This window comes from Rhamphochromis longiceps, linkage group LG11 (assembly GCF_057381845.1).
Source record: "Rhamphochromis longiceps isolate RC_006_pf linkage group LG11, R_longiceps_female_GT1.1, whole genome shotgun sequence".
In the NCBI taxonomy this organism is placed as follows: Eukaryota; Metazoa; Chordata; class Actinopteri; order Cichliformes; family Cichlidae; genus Rhamphochromis; species Rhamphochromis longiceps.
The window spans coordinates 8,098,815-8,119,246 of NC_140567.1; the positions used below are offsets into that span (position 1 = coordinate 8,098,815).

Genomic DNA, 20,432 nt, shown 5'->3' on the forward strand with positions numbered 1-20,432 from the left:
AGCGTCTGGCCAGAATGGTGATTTCTGATGTGGAAATGACTGGCTTAAATCAGACCATGTGTGGAGGCTTTGACTAGACAGGAGGACAGCACAGGAGAGCGGTATGGAGCTCTTACAGGGCCTGATAAGTCAGACTTAGACACGGTGACCGCTAAAGGATTAACCAAAACATACTGCCAACAAACTGGGTGTGAACCGTGAGTTATTGGTCAAAACTTATGATACACCACTGAATAATGACAATGACAGAACATAAGTCGTTCTCAGGCCACTGGTGATTCAGGTTTTGCTTCCTGGAGCTCAACAGTTTTCCAGCAGCCCCGGGGTGTATCATTTGAAAGATCAACTGTAGCTGTGCTGAGAAGAAATGGCAGAATTTTCTTACTTCATGCTGAATTCACATTTCATTTGGCAACCGACACCACAAATTGTGACACCAAGCCCATCATAAAGAGAATGTAGGAAAAAAGTGCATCATCTAGTGCGAATACAGGTGTTTGAGGGTAAGAGAAGCTTTATAAGTCCTGTCTGCTACCTACCTGCTCGGAAGAGGGCTCCCGCAGCATAGTGCATGGCCAGAGCATGGACGAGCTGTCTGGCTGTAGTGCAGAATGGCCCTCTCTCAAAGAGGGAGAAGGACAGAGGAGTGTGGTCTGAAGCAATGTACAGCTTCAGAGAGGCATGGATACTAACTAGCAGGTTGACAGGTTGGATGGTCAGCTTCTGCAGCTGCACGGGGTGGAGCAATGCCTGCGCTGACTGGAGAACCTGGATCACACATCACAGTTATCAAAAGAAATAATTCTCAGACATATTCCACATATCATTATGAGGTTGGATGCTGCTTCCTGTCAGTAACATAAGGTTCCATTGTAGTTATAAAGATTGTCAGAATGTAGCAACTAAAAGCAGAAATAAAACGATCGTGTCATGAATATCGCACCTGCTCAGGGAGGGTGGAGGTTGCTCCAAGTTCTTTGCTGCACCGGGTCTCTGCAGAGGCAAAAGCATGGGTGGGGATGTAGGTGTGGAACAAAGTCTTGATGTAGTAAACAAAAGTGTCTTCGAGGTAGACTCTGGCAGGCTGGAGCTGGAAGGAGAGCTGAAGAAAAAGAACCTATTCTGAGAATGGCTTCTTCACAATTGTTTGAGAGAAAGTAAAGTCATTTGGACAGAGATTATGCTGATCTCTTACAAGCTGTGACAGCTGCTGAAATGCTTTTAAGCGTGATTTTGTTTTGCCTCCAGTAAAAATGAAATCATACGTCAGGTAAGTTATGACAATGTGTTGGAAGGGAGAGTGCGGTTAGCAAACAAAAATGCACATCAAGAGATGGGAACTAATCGAACCTCCTCCACCGTGCATCTGTCCCCAGCCAGCGTCAGCCTCATCTGCAGAAAACAGGAGCGTTTGAACTCATTCATTGCTTCAGGGGACTCAGTGGGGTTGGCATCACAGCTCCACAGACTCCCAGGTTCAACTCCCCCTCTCTGATCTTGGCACAGCAGCACAGGGAAGTGGAAACTTGCCCGGTTATACAACTGGTTGTCCAATTGCAGACTGGAGCACCACACCTCGATGAGAGATGAGTCACACAGCAGAGCTGGGATGGCTGCTGTACCCACAGAGGGGTCAACGGCTAGCTCCGGGGGCAGGGAGATAGGCGTGGGAGCCAGGCTTAGGAGTAGCTTGGTTAATGTGAGTCTCAGGAGCTCCACCGAACTGGTGGGACTGGTGATATCATCACTTAGCACCATGCTGGCCTCACTCAGGAGGATGCAAACAGACAGTGTGGAAGACCTGAAAACAAAACAGAAATATTAACCAAAAAGATCTACAGTGGGAAGAACAGAAACGATTAAAAATAAATGGTATTTACAAATGAAAATATAGCAACAGTTAAAGTAGCCATAAAATTATTTGTCATTTTTTGGGTACAGTCAGGAAACCTTTCCAGGCTCTGATTATTTGTAAAGGATAATAAGGGACCATCTACCAGAGCACTTTAACAAAGATCATTGTCTGAGGTAATTTGTTTACATTTACCTAACATGTGATTATATTAATATCCTGTTTTGCCAAAATGACAAAGCAGCTTGCATGTGTTGATGTAATGGAATAAAGCTGTAATACTATGTTCTACTGTACAACTAACCACGCTCATGACAACACTAGAAGGTTTTATTGCCCTCCTGTGGTGAAAATGATGCCTGTTTCTTCATGTTTTGAGTACTGCATGAAAACATAGCTGTTAACAGTAATCATAAAGCAAATGGAAGTGAACACAGTAATAGGCACAGGGGTAGATAGCTTGAGGTTAGGAACAACAACATGCATGCTTGATTTCTCGTGGCTCAATTATGTGGGGAACATAAATCGACAACAATAAAACCACTGCCTGTGCACGCATACCTGCTGTGTTGGTTGATTACAGTGTCCACGCTGCCCTCTGGTGCCAGAGACAGAACCAGGGTGCCTTTCTCATAGGCCACGTCTATGTAGAGACAGCCAAAGCCTGGCAGGAACACCACCTGAACAGCAGCAGAAAACTAATGACATTATTTGTCACATGATACTTTGAAGAAGAACTTTTACACAGTTCTAGCTCAGGTCAGTGTGTGTATGTGTGTGTTTCAGAAGTTACACGTGTCTGACTTTAACCTATGCCACTCTAGGTTCAGAGTCATCACACAGTCATGTGAAGAAAGGAAGTAGATCACTGCTGAACGCTTGGCTAAGCAGTCATAACAAGTCTAGCCTTTGACTTCTCACCCGTACCACACAGGTCAAATTCAGACTTCACGGTAACCAGAGATACAGAGCCTCAACCACCCCACCCCCGCCAACCCACAGCTGCCTAGACACAACAGTAAACATTACACATACTGCTCCTTAACATTTTGCTAACCCTACATTATTACCCCAGACCAGACCGAACATTCTTACCCCGGATCACCATTTAACCCCAGAACACGCACAAAACGAAAAACTAATGTTGCGTGAAGAAGGTTCCGACATACCTCTAAAACCTGATTTTCATTTGTAATGGATCAGCCACACAAACCAAGCTTAATTGTTAACTTGTTTTCCTAATGCGAAGCTAATTTAAAAGAAAAATAAGTGAAAACCTGGGTGCTTGTATTTTATCATCATCATCAGTCACAAGACTGTGACGGGGCTAATCTTCATTACCAGCAAAACATAATGAACTCTGGCTCCATCTAGCTGCTCCTGAGGTTTTGTTATCACTGACATCTGTGGTGTTAGGAAAGGTGTTTCTGTGTGTTTAGGTCAAAAGTTCAGATTGGTCTATCACTAGGAGGAGGAATGACTTAAGTGGTACATTTCTTCAATTACTACTCTTTTACCTGAGTGCCAGGGCAGTTGATATCTATGGGGTCTGTCCAGTCGGTGGTGCTGTGGTCCGAGGTGTTTTTCAGCAACAATGTGGGCAGCATCTCTTTCTGCTTGCACTCTGGGAAACTGGAAAAGTGGTAATAGAGTTCATGGTGCAGGGAACAGTTAGCAGGCAGAGCACGACAGTACACCTCAGTCCTTGGAGTTTCTGTGAAACAAAAGAGAGGAAAAAAAAACGTGCAAGAGAAAAATTTTGAGTTTAACCACAAGGCTTATTAAAACACAGAGTAGAGGTTTCCAGTGTAGCCAGAAGGTGCCCTGCTTACCTTTGACATTTTCCTTTAAAAGCAGTGGGATAGGACACTTGTTGTGGATTAGCATGCGGGGACAAGGGTCTTCATTAAGGGTGATGTATGTCACTCCAAGGTGCTCCTGATAGGTCAGGACTATTGCTCTGCATGAAAAAATAACATGAATAAGGTAAAAGGGCAATTTGAAGAAATTGTTTGGATCGGCCCAAAACTGAATACAAGTTTCATGAAGTCATCCTTTTCTGGGAAATCTTGCTGACAGACAAATGGACAGACCGACAAATCACATCTATGATGTACCTCCACCTCAGCTCTGGCCATAACAGGGCAATAAACCCATAAATAAACTGTCTGCAGACAGCTCACATCCCAGCCCTTTCTAACCACACACAGATAAGCAGTCACACACCCGTCAACACGTCAAACGTCACATTATTGCAATGTCCATTTGCAAATCTCTAAATGCATCTAGGGGCAGAGCCCTAACTGAACCCAGGCAATGCATCATCACTGTGTGTGTGTGTGTGTGTGTGTCCATGTTTGTATTTGTGTTTATATCTGTGTGTCTGACTACACATACAATTATGCACAAATGAAGAAAATGAACTAAAGCTGGCCAGTTTTATCACCATATCATACGGGTGTATCCGTAAAAAACGAAATTGTCCATTTATGAGCTATTTATCACCAAGTGTATATATCACTGTGTGTTCAGTCCCTGAAAGCCATCCAACCAGCTATCTAAATGGGCTACACTAGATTAAAAGAAGAGAAAAACAACACGAAATTCAGATGGATGAATTGCACAAGAGCAGCTGATAAACTGACAGTGGAAATGTTGAGGGGATTTCTCCTCCTGCTTCATCATCAGTGTGTAACAAAGTGTGACTAGCTACAGTGTCTCCTCTCTTTATGTCTAGTGCCAGCTGGGGTTCGGTGCCCAGCTCTAAATGGACTGTCACGGCCAGCAAACCGCAAATGTTCTGCTTCACCCACCTGCTGCTCAGGCCACCCCCTGAGTCTGGTTCCCTGGGAACAGATAAACTCTGCCTGGGGAAGTCTTGCCGGATGGGAGCGGGAAGGCTCCATGCTGCAGATCCAACACCGGCGTCAGGCCTTGGACACAAGCTGAAGAGCATGTGTCTGAGTGGCAAAGGGAACTCCACCATTCCCTGGATGCTGGTTTGGAGGAGGTCCCAGCATGGCACTGAGCACGGTTTGGCTTGGGATGAATTCTCAGGGGGAAAGAGTGTGAACGTGGCCGTCTCTGGTATCTCACAGATCTGGGAAGAGTACATAATATAAATATTATAAAAAGGCAGTTGAGAGGAGAGAAAAAGGAAAATAAATCATGGTAAGAATATAAATAAATGACAGATGAAGGGGGAAAAAAATAGAAAACGAAAGAGACAAAAAGAAGAGGGCAAGGTGACATGAGCAAATGAGAATAAAGAGGAGAAATGGTCAAACATCTGATCAGAAAACAGGATATAAGATGGGACACGAAGGCCAAGAAGAAAAGAAAGCCAGAGAGCAAAGAAGATGCAAGTGATTACAACAAAAGATACATGGTAAAACCACATTGTTATTCTACTCTATTCTTTCTCCCACTGAGCTTAGAGCTAAATTGGTAGCAGAGAAGCCCTGCTGTGCTGGCTTAACAGCCAGTGAGCAGTGTGTAGTATAGGACTACAGGGATTAGGCTCTAAGCATGATGAATAGACAAACTAGAAAGGCATTCCTAGCCTTGTTTGCGGTCTGTGTTATTGTTAAGCCCATCGCCCGCTCTTTAGTTTCTTAAGCTCTTTTTTTAAAAAGGTTTTTCAGTCAATTAGTGGCAACTGGCAAGCTTTGCCATCCTTCCATAAGGGGATCTGAAAGCTTGTTAAATGACATCACAACATTGTTGCCCTCTTTAGGGACAAGCAGCAGATGAAAGCAGGAAGGAAACCTGCATCCAATTCTGGGTGTTTGTCTAATGTCCCTATGAAGTGCCATTGCCACATGGTGAGAACGGCAGAGGGAGAGAGGGGGCTGGGGGAAGGTTTGGGACATGATCTGATGGAAAACGGCTTGCAACATCCCAGGGTATGTGTGCTGGGGTAGACACACTGCGTTTGCAATGTGCATGGGGAATAAAATGTATGTTTGAAGCTTCAGGAACTTGAGCAGGCAGACAGGAGAGACATGACGCAGGACCATAAGCACACACAAATGCCACAAGGATAGAAAGTAGCATTGTGAAATGAAACTCTGGGCCAAACATTTACACCGTTTTAGAGTAAGAGCTAACAGTTGAGGATGTGGTCAGGTGTTGTGATGTATGATGAATTGTCCTTGTCTAGTCTGAAACATACTAAAAATATACTGAACCTGCATTGCTGTGTTTCACATTTTAACATTTGCCAAAATTCTCAGCTCATTAAGTCAAAGATGATAAACCGAATTCAGAGAAACCTTCATTCCCTCCCTATGACAGGAAAAAGCATGCATTCAAATTACCTGGTCATCAGCTGCCAGTGCGTGGTCACTCAGCAGGGGCCTGTAGTGTATAGTGTAAGGAGTGTTGTTGACAAGAATTGTCCTGTCCTCTATCTGCAAGATCTGGATGCCATGTCTCACCACAGATGACACACAGAACTGACACAGCTACAGAGGAAAGAACAGGCAATAAGCTGTCAGCGATAAATGATTAAAGAAAGTAACAACGTTGCTTCTTGTGAGATCTGTAAGTCATCATGTGGTCACGAGGACGACAAATGGTGAATAGATGGCAGGATGGATCCATGCTGTCAACGCTCCATATTCTGTCCCTATGCAGAGATTGAGACTCATCAGACAGGGAAACGTGTTTAAACGTAGCCTTATTTTACAGTTCTCAGGATGGAGCGGCACTGCGTGTGGTACCTGCTTCCAATGTCAAGGAGGTGTGTTCAGAGATGCACATGTTTTTTGCCTTTCTAATTTCACCATTGCCTCCAACTTTGTTATTTTTTCCCAGGATATTGCTAAACACTGGCTGCTTTTTCTTTTTCACATAATTCTCTGTAAACCCACTGGTGGCTGTTTGAGGAAATCCAAGTGCATCAGCAGTTTCTGAAAAACCAGTTCACTTGGCATCAATTCTAAGTCACTTAAATGACCTGTCTTCTAGACTCTGATGCTTGGTTTCAACTTCAGCAGATCCACTTGACCGTGTCTACATGCCTGAGCACAGTGAATTTCTGCTATGTGATTGGCTGATTAGACATTTGTTTCAAAAAGCATTTAAACATGTGTATCTATCAAATTAGCCGGTGAGTTCTCATGCTGGTAGGAGCTCTGTTGATTTGGGAAATATATTACAATTATTTCTTCAAGAATTATGTATTCTTTTCCACTTGCCTCCCTAATAATTCATCAGAACTTTTTGATTCAAACCACATTATGGCTTTGTAAAAAAAGAAAGAAAGAAAAGAAAAAAGAAAGAAAAACCACAATGTAATTCAATAACTGGCAGAAAATAAATAAACCTAAGATATATGGACAAAACCCCCAAATTAAAAACATTTCTTGACAAATATGCCTAAACTTCACTTCAGTTTTAACAAACTATTTCACTTTCCCAGTGAGCGACTGTATATTAAAAAAAGCTTTGAAGTTTCCTTCACCTTCTGTTTACCAGGGAAGGCTCCCAGTGTGATGTCAGCTTCAACATATCCCTCCTCATCCAGAGTGACCACCTCTGAGCTTGATCCCTCCTTCCACCGAGGAGAAGTTAGGTCATGAACTAGTTTCAGGGCTGTAGACTTGTGGACAGTGTTAGTTTGGGCCCAGTAGATACCAATCTGGAATGCTTCCTGGATTGCAATGAACAGGAGTTCAGGTTAGAGAATGACAACAAGAGACAGAGAATGAAGGAAGCATCAAAAAATTTACTATCAAATTTGAAGCTGTGACTTCTCTCCAAAAAGCTCAACTAAGTGCTCCTGTATATCAATTCATACAGTCCTCGCAAAGTACTGTATGAATTCATTACTAGTAACCTCAGTGCTCCACACTGATTGTTCATCTGGCTCTGGAGCATACTGATGATCAAAACACCAGCCTTCTCCTATTAAACCAATCCGGTGTGAGAGTTGCAGCTGCAACTGTCTTCTCTCGACGTGTCGCTCCATGATAAATAGGAGGTTGCTATGGAAACAACGATGTATTTGTTTCTATTTCACAGGCTATTACACATTTACAACTTTTTATTTTGTTTCCTCGTGCTGAACCATATTAGGTCTTGTTCTTTGATACACTGCCTTCCCGCCTAGCGCTGGGTTTCTGACAGAGAAATGTGCGTATGTGTGTGTGTGTTACGTTCCAAAGGGGGAAAACCATCTGCAGGCTGTTCTTTCTGATCTCAGAAGCCAGTGAGAATGCATGCCTGCAGTATACGGTGACAGAGCTTGGCCGCAGTTAAAGACTTAGGCAGGGAATATTGTTGTAATGCAGCTCTGGTGAATGATCTCAGGTTTTGTGCTTATTAGTCGAGACTGAAGTGAGAAAAGAGCTGGTTCCATAATAATGGCTTTAATGCCACAAAAAGACATCCATGTCCTGATGTCAAAATATATATTTGCTGAATTATTACGACTATTGTCATGATGTCACAAAGACGTTGGCAAGTACAATACAGTCTATTAATGTCTTTCAAAATAAGAATGAGTTTTACTGGAAATGTACTTCTGCTGAAGAAAAATAAGTAATAAATGAAAGTTTGACACTTTGTTTTGGACTCTTACTGATCTTTAAGGCTATGATATAGAATCTGTGGAATATAAGGAGATTTTAGGGACTTGGGCCATTTTTATCTTTTGTAGCTTTGAGTGTTTAAACAACTCCCATATACATTTACATACTCCCATATGCATACAAAGATCTTGTCGCACTCTACCTTGAAGTTGGGCGGTACAATGACCTTGCCGGCTGGTATCTGCAGTACGATGGTCTCTCCCTCAAAAAGCCAGAGATCCCATTGGGAATCATTGGCCAGTAAGGCCCAGGGGAGCAGCTCCACCAGGAGTGTGTTTAGACCAGGTTTCCAGCAGGAGAGCTTCACCTGCATAGGACTGTCCCATTGTGCAAGAGGCTCAAGCACTGACCTGTTGGAAGAGAACACTTCTTGGATAAATCACTCCAGCAGAATCCCAGTATGGAGAAGTTGATTTGAGGAAAATGGTCACTTGAGTCGAAGGTTTGCATCATTTTACACTAAAGTATTTTAAGCACTGCTGCACCGTATAAGAACTAAATGTCTCACCCTTTCAGTCTTAATGATCAACTTTATCAAAACACTCCATAAAAATGGAAACCTTACATGGTTTAAATTTGGCAAATCTGACATATCAGATTGGGCAGCTTCCAAGGCTCCTGATATTTTTAGACAGTTTCTTGGTTGTCTCATTCTAACCACTTCAACTGTGCTTATAATCAGTGATTGTGTGCACTGACTGTGATGTCACCATAGATCTCAAATTTGAGCAGAGAACAAACAAACAGGTCCAACATTTGTGTGAAGGGTTAAGGTGTGAGGTGAGGAGCGATACAGAGAGCAAGCTCGTCATTTTTCCCCAGCGTTGATCGGGTTGTGTATTATGAATTCGACCCCTGGCTGAGACTATCGATGCAGAGCTGTAGCGCACTGAAGTGTCTGAGGAAGAACGTTCAGAGAAAATGATCTGGACTCGGAGTGGCAGCTCAGATGAACGTTAAGCTGCAGGATCGCCATTTTGAGACATGGAAGGAGTACCAGCACCCACTGCAGCTGCTCAAGTGCTGAGAGACATTCCTCTCAGTTCCACTGAGAGATCTAAAAATAGCAGCTTTGCTGAAAACAGTCCAGTGGTGTAATGAGTCACTGACCTCGAACGTGAGATACGCCAAATTGAAATCTTGAAAGGCTTTTGATTTTTTTTGTTCTTGTTCTCAGAACTTTTTGATCACACCTCGTGCTGACCAATAATGTACTGACAGCAGTCACACAAGCTAAACAAATACACAGACAGAAGTGGTCTGCAAACAAGTTATGCAATACAAACAGATCCAGAGAACAGTTGACAAGACATTTGGGATCACACATGGGCATGTTGAGACACAGACAAACAGGCAGACAGACAGACTCATTTTTCCACTAATTCACTGACACGGCACTCATTTCATGGTAATCATCATCTTGTGAGCCCTAAACAGTGCTGAGTGCCAGAAGAGAACCAAACAAACTCAGACTTACTCTGAAGTTCAAAGCCATCAAAGGCAAACCAGTCTTCTCTCTCCCACAAGGCCGCCTGGACTCTGCTCAACCTACCAACCTGTCAGCTCAAACTTGTCACAAACCCAAAGACTGACTGCAGTGAAATGGGACCAAAAACACTGGGAACAGCTTTTCTTTACCATTTACTGGTGTTTATGGTAGTGTGTGTGTGGTTAAATGCACCACTGACCTTGCGGATGGAGACAAAAAAGTGCAGGGCTCATAAATCATACTGGAGAGATCACAAAACTGTAATGGAAAATAATGTGCTCAGCAGCTTTAGTCTAACCCCAGTGATTCTGGAGATTAGGGTTTTAAAAGTGTGAATTTTGAGAGGCTGCTGCTCTCAAAACCCGTACACATAGCAGCTCGAGTACACCACAAAAAGAAGGTGTTTTTTTTTTAAATGATTATGGAGGTGCCCCACTGCCTTTAAAAACCCAACAAAGAGAATAAAAAAAACCATTTACCACTTCAAACTTCCTTTGCCCTTTTAAGGCACAATATTTACACACTGCCTGCCAAGGAGCTTGCTTGGTGTTGGTCTGGTTTCTTGACTGTGCCAGGAAGACAGAGTACTATTTCCAAACAGCAAACTCTATCACTATTATCAGCATTAAAGAATAATATACAAATTAAACTGTGGCTTTAGCTTTCTGTCCAAGTTTTGAGTGTGTTTAAAGACAGCAATCAGAGCTATTAATCCTAATGACATCCCCCTTTTCCCTCAACATTTTTCCCGATGCTCCTTCGGAGCAGCAACTTCACAGATTAGACAAACTGCCGCTTTCTATGATGGGAAGTGAGCTTTGGCCTTGGACTTTGTCTCTCAGGAAAAATAGAGAGGCCCGATTCAAAGAGAAACCTAACACCCGATACCAGCCCTCCACACAGACGCAGTGTGTGACATTTAAAGGTGAGCGATGTGTACGGTGGTGTAAGTGCAACACAATGGTATAAGTGTGTATACACACATGTGCATAGCAACAATCTGTGTGTGTGTGTGTTTGCATATGTATCAAGTGTAGGGAAACCAAGGCAACCACAAGCAGACATATGGCCCACATGTCCAGCAGATCCGCTGGGACTCTTTGTAACTTGGAGCCTGTGGGAGAGCATGTGGCTGCGTCTCCTACTGCTGCTATCAAGATGATTCCCAGAATGACATTTGTAGACAGATTCCCATGTGTGTTCTGCCTGACACTATACGTAAACTCATCCACGGGCCACATTTACACATGTGCAGGCATACACATACAAGTGTATATACGATGCATGCTCTGCAGAGATGGGCCAAGCCATAACCAAATGCAAGACCCTCTCACTTGTGTGAGAAAGTGGGACTGTGACAGGATGACAGCCTTAATCTCCGGTCTGTGGGGACAGCAGTGGTATTGCTGCTAATGTCTGATGCATGGCTCTGCATTGTCTTTGCAGTTAACCGTTTTATTATGAGAACAAAGAGTGAGCAATAAAAATAAGCTTCTTTCAATCAAGGCTCGCTTGCACAACTCTCTGCTTTGAGGAGGAATGCTGTAAGAAGCTAAACATTAGAAAAATAACACACTGGTGGGCTGCGTATTATGAAACTTTAAATTTAATGCTAGCCACAAAAGAGCCATGACAGGGATGAAAAAGAGTTATTGATGCTACTTATTAAAAAGATCATGAGGTGTCTTAATGAACAGAAAGAAAACTGTTTTTAAGTAGAGAATGGAAAAAAAACAAACATCTGCCAGTAAAGAAATATTCACAGCACTTTGTACCCTTGCAAACATATATCCCACATCAAATCTACCAGCCAGTGCAATGCAAAGAGTACCTGCCAGCGTCTTTGATGACATACGGCCATGGAGGCTCATTGCTTCTCTTTGGACCATAGAAATCAGCCAAGATGTTTTCTGGATTGTCCTCGTGTCCAGTCTTATTCAGTATCTGCTTGATTAGGCTGGTGGAGATGGGCACAGCGCAGTGCGAAGCATCTTCATCTTCCCTAAAGAGAGAAAGCACAAACATAAAATCATTGCAATTTCCTCAAACAGCGTGTGACTGTGACGTGTGTTCATGGAGAAAGTAGACACCCTAGATTTGATAAGACACAAGAGACAGCTGATTTAACTCAAAGATTAGGAGATATCAAGTTCAGTGAAAGTGTGATAAAAGTAAACAAATAAAGGCACTGCCTGTGACACAAAATCATTTTTTACCAGCAAATCTGGCTTGGCAGTATGTTATTTTACACCAGAAACAATTCAAATATACTTTATTTCACTATAAAACAAGACATCCTTTGACAACATCTGACTATTCCCATTGTTCTTTTCGATGCAATTAAAGTGACCCCTAGCTACACTCCACTTTTGCCCTGAAACCTTGAAGCGGGTTCAATCTGCCTTTTGTTATGGACTCCTCTTCATGACACGCAGTCTTGTCTTACAAACACTAACTCATAAGGATCAGAGAAAAAAAGCTAAATGGCAGTAAATAACCCCACTGAATACCTAGGTCCCAGACACTGGTCAATTATGGCTTTGCAACAACAAGAGAAAAAAAATCCAACAGTTTAATAACCTCTTCTCTTTATCTGGGCATCCAGTTCCACTTGGCCAAAGCAAAGCAGCCCCTTACCCCAGAGCAGTAGTTTATTAATAGAGCCCATTGTGCTATAAAGGGAACACAGGGGCTATTGCTTATGGATCTGGGGCAAGACAGACGAGTGGGACAAGGTGTTGACGGGAAGCTTCTCATCCAGAGCAGTTCCTGAGGGGGAAAACTGGAAGAGGCTTCTGATTGTAGCTCTTGATCTTCTAATGTGGTGGCCAGAACAAGGAGAGCAGGACATAAGAGTTCTGGTTAAGACTTGTCTGTGTCTCTTGTGCGGAGACCACAGCTCTGTTCTCTACCTCGTCCATTAAAGCCCACAACTATGCGTAATTACAGGAAGGAAAGATGAGCTGTTGACCAGCGAACAGACTGGATCTGTCCTAGGGGTTTGGGGTCGGGGGGAAGGGGGGCCTTGTGTGCATCTGTACGAAATGTGTGTATGTTTACAATTGTGGCTTGTAGTGTGTGCTTATGAGAATGGAGAGGGATGAGGGATGGATTGAGCTGCGGGGGACAGGAGAGGAGAGTATGCAAGTTTGTGCGGTTTGAAACGGTTTAGGCAGCGGACGGATCGTAAACACGAGGAGCATTGTGGTTGCAATCTAGAAAGACAAGACACTTAGTTCTTTCTGAGCTTGCTTTTTGTACAACTGAAAAGGATTTATCTTCAACAGCAGGGGCCAAATACATTCCCAGTCACTGTACAGCCACTGCGGTTCCTTTATGGCAGCTGAAATCAAAACAAACTTTGTGACCAGATATCTAAACACAACAGTTAGAGCAAAAAAAAAAAAAAAAAATCTCTCAGGGAGAGTCAATTACACTCAACGTTTACTCTGTTTATTCAGATCACCACCACTTGCTACCAAAAGGTTGACCCCCCCCACCCCCACCCAGCACCCCCCCTTATGTATTTGCATAAAACAACTTAAATTACATTTGGAAAGATAACAAATATAGTAGAAGCAACAACAAAACAATATGTGCATGTGGTAGCCATTTCCCTTGGGGCCACACACACTGAAGCATAAACACTTCTGTTACTGAACGACACCATGCGCCAAAACACATGCCATGTACATATATATATGACATGAAATGAGGTGTAGTGGTGATGCTAGATAAAACAGATAAAATACAAATGAATTTCTTAGCATTTCTTTGATGGACTTGGCTACAATGATAAATTGTACAGTTATTGGTTTCTTACACAGAGGCTATGGGAAATATGTGCAAACACATAAGGACAAACTGGGGCAAGTAATAGGCGTAGCAATGATGTATGTGACAGCCTCTGCCCATGATGAAGTGGCATCTGTCACACTTACACTGGCACATTTCTAACCAAGACAATGACAGGCACGGACCACACACAGACACCGGGCTAGTGCGCATACATTTTTTTACCTCATGCAAACATAGACATAAAAAAGTATTATTTCTACACAAACAAACTACTGGAAAAAAAAAACCTGCTTTGCTGGGGCTTTATCTAAATGAGGTGTAATGATGGCCCCGCCTAAAATGTCAGAATTGAAGCTATGTGTCAGCCAAGGTGGCTTCCTCTGTGTGTTGGTTCTGTGTGCGTTCCCAGGCTATGTGTGAAAATTATATGTCATGCTCCCTGAACCACTCTTTCACAATTTGAGCTTGACAAACTGTCATGAGAAAGAAAAATACACTGAAAAATCCTGTCATTCAGTATTTTTAGGCACATAAAGTTGCTAAACCTACACCTAAAAACCACTGGAAGGTGCTCACCTATTTGCCATGTGGTGAGGTTTTTTTTGTCTAGGCAGTGCACAATAAAGGCAGTGCAAAAGGACTACAACAACTAAATTGGCCACTGAAAATGTCTGCTGGAAGAGAATAGTTTTGGTTAAGACCAAATGACAAGAATATGAGGTTAAACTGCATCGTAGCAAGAGCCTACCACCATCATTAGGAGTGATGTCAGATGTGCAGAAATTGTAACATGTAAAATGTTTGTGAAGCTGAGGTGTGTTATATAGTGTTTCATAGATCTTAAGCATGAAAAGGTATTAGACATTACTTGAACTACTATGTCCTTTTTTGGACCAATGCATTTTATTTTTTTTTACCTGGCTTGGAAAGTGAGATGGTGGGTGAGGTCAGCTTCCGTGTTTAGCAGGGGCTCCTGGTGACCCTGTCCACGTATTAGCTGGCTTTCTCGCAGTCCGAGGCTCCTCTTCTCTATATGCACGATTAGAGAGTCCGGCAGGTGGCTCCTCATGACAAACAGTGGACTGAAAACCACCTGGAACATGGTTTTCATACAGAACAATCAATGAAAAGACAAACTGATGAGAGGAAAACTAAATCAGGAAAAATAATGATTACACCAAAAATGTAAAGTTCTTAATCTTAAGTGTTGGATAATTACTTAGTTCCCAGAGATCAAAACAAAAAGGTTTAAAATATTCTGTAACGGTAAATATTGTAACAGATGCTCACCACTCTTTGCTGCATATGAGAGTTGGGTTCGATTGTGATGAGCGTGCACAGAACATAAAGCAATGAGCCATTAGAACAAGGCACCTGAAAGGAAACAAACTAGCTGTTAGAAGATATCAATACCAAAGAAGCCTGAAGGATTTTCAACAAACTTGACCTCTGACCTTGACTTTGATATTTGGTCATATTTGAACTAGATTGAGCATTTCCTATGATATGAATTTGAAAATTCTATGTCGCCTCATTCTTGATCTATGTGTTGGGTGTTCATGCCACCCAGTGGGATGATGACACTACCCCCTGAGCCTTTTATGACTGATGGGAAGTTGCAACGCTGTGTAAAATGCAAATGAAATACAAAGCAATAATTAAGAAATCTCATAATCTCATATTTTATTCACAACAGAACACTGAAAACATTAAATGCTTAAACTGAGAAAATGCACCATTTTAAGAAAAATATTGGCTCTTTTGGAATTTAATGGCTACAACATGTCCCAAAAAAGTTAGGAGAGGGCAACAAAAGACCGGAAAACTAATTGGTACTAAAAAGAAACAGCTGCAGGAACATTTTGCACTAATTAGGTTAACTGGCAACAGGGCCGTAATGTGAGTGGATACAAAAATGCAGGATTTCTCAGAAGAAAAGATGGGCTTCGTTATGCAATCTGCAAAAAAATGCATCGATAAATTGTGTAACAATTTCAGAATAATGTTGCTCAATGTAAAATTATGAAGATTATGAATATTTCATGCAGTATCATCAAAAGAATTAGAGAATCGTGAGAAATCTCAGGGAGCAAGGCAAAAGGTTGAAAATCAATAATAGATGCCTGTGTTGGTTAGGCCCTCAGGAGTAAAAAAAGGAGTGATTCTGTCATGGAAATCACTGCAGGAGCTCAGGAACACTTCCAGATTCATTTTCTGTGAACACAGTTTATCGTGCCATCCACAAACACAGGTTAAAACTCTATCACGCACAGAAGAAGCCATATGTGAACATGAGCCAGTAATGCCAGTGTCTTCTTTGGGCCAAAGCTCATTTAAAATGGACTGAGGCAAAACTGCTCTGTGGTCGGATGAATCTGATGGTATGTGGGTGCATTATTACCTATAGAATTGGTACCTTGCACATCTGGAAGGGCAACATGAATGCTAGAAGGTTTTAGAGTAACTTATGCTTCCATCCATATAACCTCTATTTCAGGGAAGGCCTTGTGTATTTCAGCAAGACAATGCTAAACTGCATATGCATCTATTACAACAGCATGCTTTCACAGTAAAAAAGTCCGGCTGCCTGCCGGTGCTCCAGATCTTTCTCCAGTTGACAACATTTGACGCACCACGAAATGAAAAATACGACCCAGAAGTCCAGCAACTGATCTATTCAGTTCCCAGACCTTTACAGACTGTTGTTAAAGGAAAAGGAGAAGCTACCCTAGTCCAACATTTTTGAAACCTGTTGCAGCCATCAAATTCAAAATGACCTTTATTTTAATACTTTTTTAATAATAATCTTTTTTCTAATAATGGCACATGCTTGTATTTAAAATTTACACGGGTGGTTAAGATGTAAAATATGAATAAACTGGATAAACTTTAATGCTTTTGCTCCTTTTTACCCCCTGGCATGATATTTACTGCCTCCATCAATGATGTTTTGTCCTAAAAATCTTTGTTTCTTGGCTTCTTTCAGCAGTTAAATGTTAAGTCTCCCTAAAGCCCTGCAACACAATACTATGGCTGTGAGGACTGACAACTGTTAGTGCCAGATAGTGGCCCATTACAGTCAGTTAAATCTTTGCAAGATTTAAAGGCTGAGAATGTGCCCACCAAACACTAAGCACTCTTAATGTGTCACTGGTGTTTGTCCCATTTACTCTTCACTCCTCATTAAAGTCTTGGGATGCCAAGTCACATTACAAGCGGTTTAGTTTATGACAGCCTGGGGACTTCATTTACTGGTAGGGTCAGCAGAGCAGAGCAAAGAGACAGGGTGAACATTCAGTTTTAATATACAGACCCTTGCAAAATAGACTTATTTGGATGAGGGAGTAAAACTTTGGCAAACAGATGCTCTACAGTGATCAAGTAAAAAATGCTCACCACTGGGATAAAGTCGCGATGACCTTCTGTGCTTTCTCTAAAGCTCACGTTTAAAAAACGTTGAAAATAAGATTTAAGGATAAGGAAGATGAGATATGAAAAAGGAGATACCTCAGATGGATTACTGATACAGGGAATCATCAGGCAGATAAAAAAAAAAAAAAAAAGAAGACAAACACTGAAAATGGAGGGATGCAGGACAGATGGACAGGCTTGATGCCAGACGATGAAGTAAAGAAAGGAGTTAACTAGAAGATAGATGAGTGAGCCAGTGTGTGGGCGAGAAGGTAAAAGGCAGGGAGGAAACATGCGAGCGAAATAGCAGGAGACAGGCACAGATAGAGAGATCTAAGAACCCAGCTACTAGTTCAGGCAGCTCTCTCATTTGGAGCCAGCCATCCAGATGTGCAATGAATCGCTGATCCTACGAAAAAAGATAACAGTGCATGCTGGAGTGCAGTCAGAGATGTTCAGACCCCCTTTTCCAAAACACACACACATACACAGGAGCTGGAGTGGTAGATGGCTAGCTGTTAACAGCGTGAGGCTTATAAATAAAAAAGAGAGAGGCAGACAAAGAAAGACAGTTCAACAAAAATAAAGAGCAAATACAAGAACAGCAGGGAAAAAAGCACAAGAAAAATAAAGAGCAAGCGCAAGAACAGCAGGGATGGAGCTGGCGCTTATCCAGTGGTGTGAAAGTGCCTTCAAAGCCTTTCCCTGTGCCCACATATCAGCTAGTGTTTCCTGTCTATGGTTAACGTTGTTATGAGAGAGCATAAACAGTATTTTCTACCTCTCAACATGGCTGGGTTATGGGTTGCAGGGTCTTTGTAAGCCTATCTGAGGGGAAGATCTCAATCTGTTCTCTAACAGTGAGTAGCAGCATGGAAGCGCTGCCACTGTGGCCACCCAGGAGAAGAGGATCCGGTCACAGTTGGTGGTCCAGTCACTGGCTCCAAACATGTTGTGTGGATGGAGAGCCAGTCAGAAGTAGTGGTGTGAGCAATGTGTGAGAGAAACTTTGTGTGCATGGCTAGCACATTCAACAGCTTGCATTTGGACACACACGCGTGCTCCAGGCACAGTGGAGCACGCGTGTGCATTTTAATCTGCTAGTATGCACACGCAACAAATTGTAACTGATGTAGCTTCTGATCGTAAAGACATGTACAGACAAGACTCTGGGAAACTAAGTGGGAAGCTTTACTGGACATGTGGAAGGCTTACTTAAAGTTCTACTTGTGTTACCTGTACAACAAAGCTGCTGCTGCTCTTATCCCTCCGTTCCAGCTGAACATCCTGTGACCACTCATCGTCTCCTCGAGCCCTTACACACAGCTCTGTCATCTCTGCATCCTCCAGCACATAGGATGGCAGCTTGGCTCCTGCTTCCAGGCAGTCGCAGTATTCCCTGACTACCGTCTGGCTATCGGGCCCCACGTAGTGCTGCACCACTCGCAGCTCAATGTCTTGAGTCAGGTAGCTGCACATGACCTGCCGCCCACAGATTATTACCTGGGGAGAGGGTTGTATGACAGAATTGTCCAAATTAGAAATAAAGATGTTTAGTGCCTTATAATTAACTTCTATAATTATGAGATAAGTTTTACAACATGTCACTGGGAATGTAGGAAAGTCACGGTTTTCAAAAAGACGCCTTCCAACTAAGATCAGCTTTGACTTCTACCTGAATAATTTCCGATTCCCAGCTGTTTTATAAAGGGTAACTTTCCTCATTGCCTTACAGTTTAAGATCACTAACAATTCATATACATCCCCCATTTTTACAAGTTTTTGGATGTTGTACTAAACAGGAATAAAAAAATAATGTAATGATAACGTCAAAACAGAGAAGTTAAGAGGTGTGTTAAAAAAACTTTCTCTTTCTTGCAGTATTTTTACTTTAAATGATGTGTAAACCATTGCATTCACATCTTAATTTGCATTTTATTCCACATCTCAAAGGTGACACACAGACACACACCCTTACATCAGACAATCTCTACTGAACGGAATCAATGTAAACACATATGTGCACGCGCACACACATACTGTACTCTGAGTGTGGAACATCTTATTGTGCTTTTAAAAAAAACTTGTAGTATATGCATGTGCATGGAAAATCTGGACTCCCAATTAAAAAAAATAAAAATCAGTGAGTTTAAAAAAAAAACCTCAATCCGGTTGAGTTCTGACTGGACCAGCGATTCTGTTCTGTTTCACTCCGTCTGTAGATTGACCTGTTTCATGACCCAATTTGGGCCAAGCTTTAGCTGTTGGACAGATGACCTCACAGCTCACTGACTGTAAGGTGCCCAGGTCCTGTGTCCACAAAATAAGCCCAAATCATCACCCCTCCACCACTGTGCTTGACAGATGGTAAACCAAACACAACCAAATGTGTCATCCTGGGCATTGGGACCAGACATCTCAACATTGGTCTTCTCCGTCTAAAGGACACGACTCCAGAAGTACTGCAGTGTGTTCAAATGCAATTGAAACATAGGCTACGTTCACACTGCAGGCGAAAGTGCATCAAATCCGATTTTTCTGACCCTATGCGACCCATATCCGATCATGCTATGACAGTGTGAACGGCGCAAATCCGATATTTTCAAATCCGATCTGGGTCACTTTCGTATGTGGTACTGAATCCGATACATATCCGATGTTTTAGAAAGCGACTGCTGTTTGAACGGTCATGTCGCATTAAATCCGTCTTTTACGTCACCAACACAAGACAGAAGCCAATTATCAGCGCCCGATAAGACATCGCGAACGCTTCCTGGCCATCCCGTGTAGATGTCAGTGAAACTGTTGGGAAGACAACGTTGGAGAAACATGAACATTTTATTTGTACTGTATAATCTGCAGATTCTGACAGAAATCTGCAACTATCCTTTGAAGCACCGCTCCTCTCTAAAACAGCAATAAGGATCATTATTAGGTTATCTACATTATTATGTAAATAACAAAATAACTCAAAGCAAAAATTGGGAAACGTGAAGTCCGAAGTCTTTATATTAAGGGCCATCTGTCAAACAATACTGTTTGCTCTGGGTCTAAACAGAGCGCGTTGTGTGTGAAGTCTTCTTTTGCGCATGCAGGCCGCTTTGAGCGTTCACACTAGAGCGCCTTTGCTGTCGCATTTTATTTGTAGTGTGAACACGCAGACAAAAAAAATCGGATTTGATCAAAAAATCGGAATTGAGCATTAAGACCTGCAGTGTGAACGTAGCCATAGTAACTTTGCTACCATGTTCTTTTTCAGAGAGAAGAGCAGAAAAGAAGAGGCTTT

The 20,432-nt window shown here is 42.3% G+C and overlaps 1 protein-coding gene across 3 annotated transcripts in view; it reads right to left on the reverse strand.

Annotated features, from left to right (window-relative positions):
* The window catches only part of vps13b (vacuolar protein sorting 13 homolog B), a 302,372-nt gene that overhangs the window by 8,213 nt on the left and 273,727 nt on the right, over positions 1-20,432 (reverse strand). For all 3 annotated transcript variants that reach the window (XM_085422124.1, XM_085422126.1, XM_085422125.1), the window contains exons 48-61: positions 18,383-18,649; positions 15,026-15,109; positions 14,653-14,828; positions 11,769-11,939; positions 8,591-8,798; positions 7,320-7,508; positions 6,172-6,318; positions 4,666-4,952; positions 3,685-3,812; positions 3,370-3,566; positions 2,414-2,532; positions 1,351-1,801; positions 944-1,102; positions 540-768 (exon numbers count right to left, since the gene is read on the reverse strand). In XM_085422124.1, the coding sequence (XP_085278250.1) occupies positions 540-768; positions 944-1,102; positions 1,351-1,801; positions 2,414-2,532; positions 3,370-3,566; positions 3,685-3,812; positions 4,666-4,952; positions 6,172-6,318; positions 7,320-7,508; positions 8,591-8,798; positions 11,769-11,939; positions 14,653-14,828; positions 15,026-15,109; positions 18,383-18,649 (2,812 nt within the window). The remainder of the gene's footprint in view (positions 1-539; positions 769-943; positions 1,103-1,350; positions 1,802-2,413; positions 2,533-3,369; positions 3,567-3,684; positions 3,813-4,665; positions 4,953-6,171; positions 6,319-7,319; positions 7,509-8,590; positions 8,799-11,768; positions 11,940-14,652; positions 14,829-15,025; positions 15,110-18,382; positions 18,650-20,432) is intronic.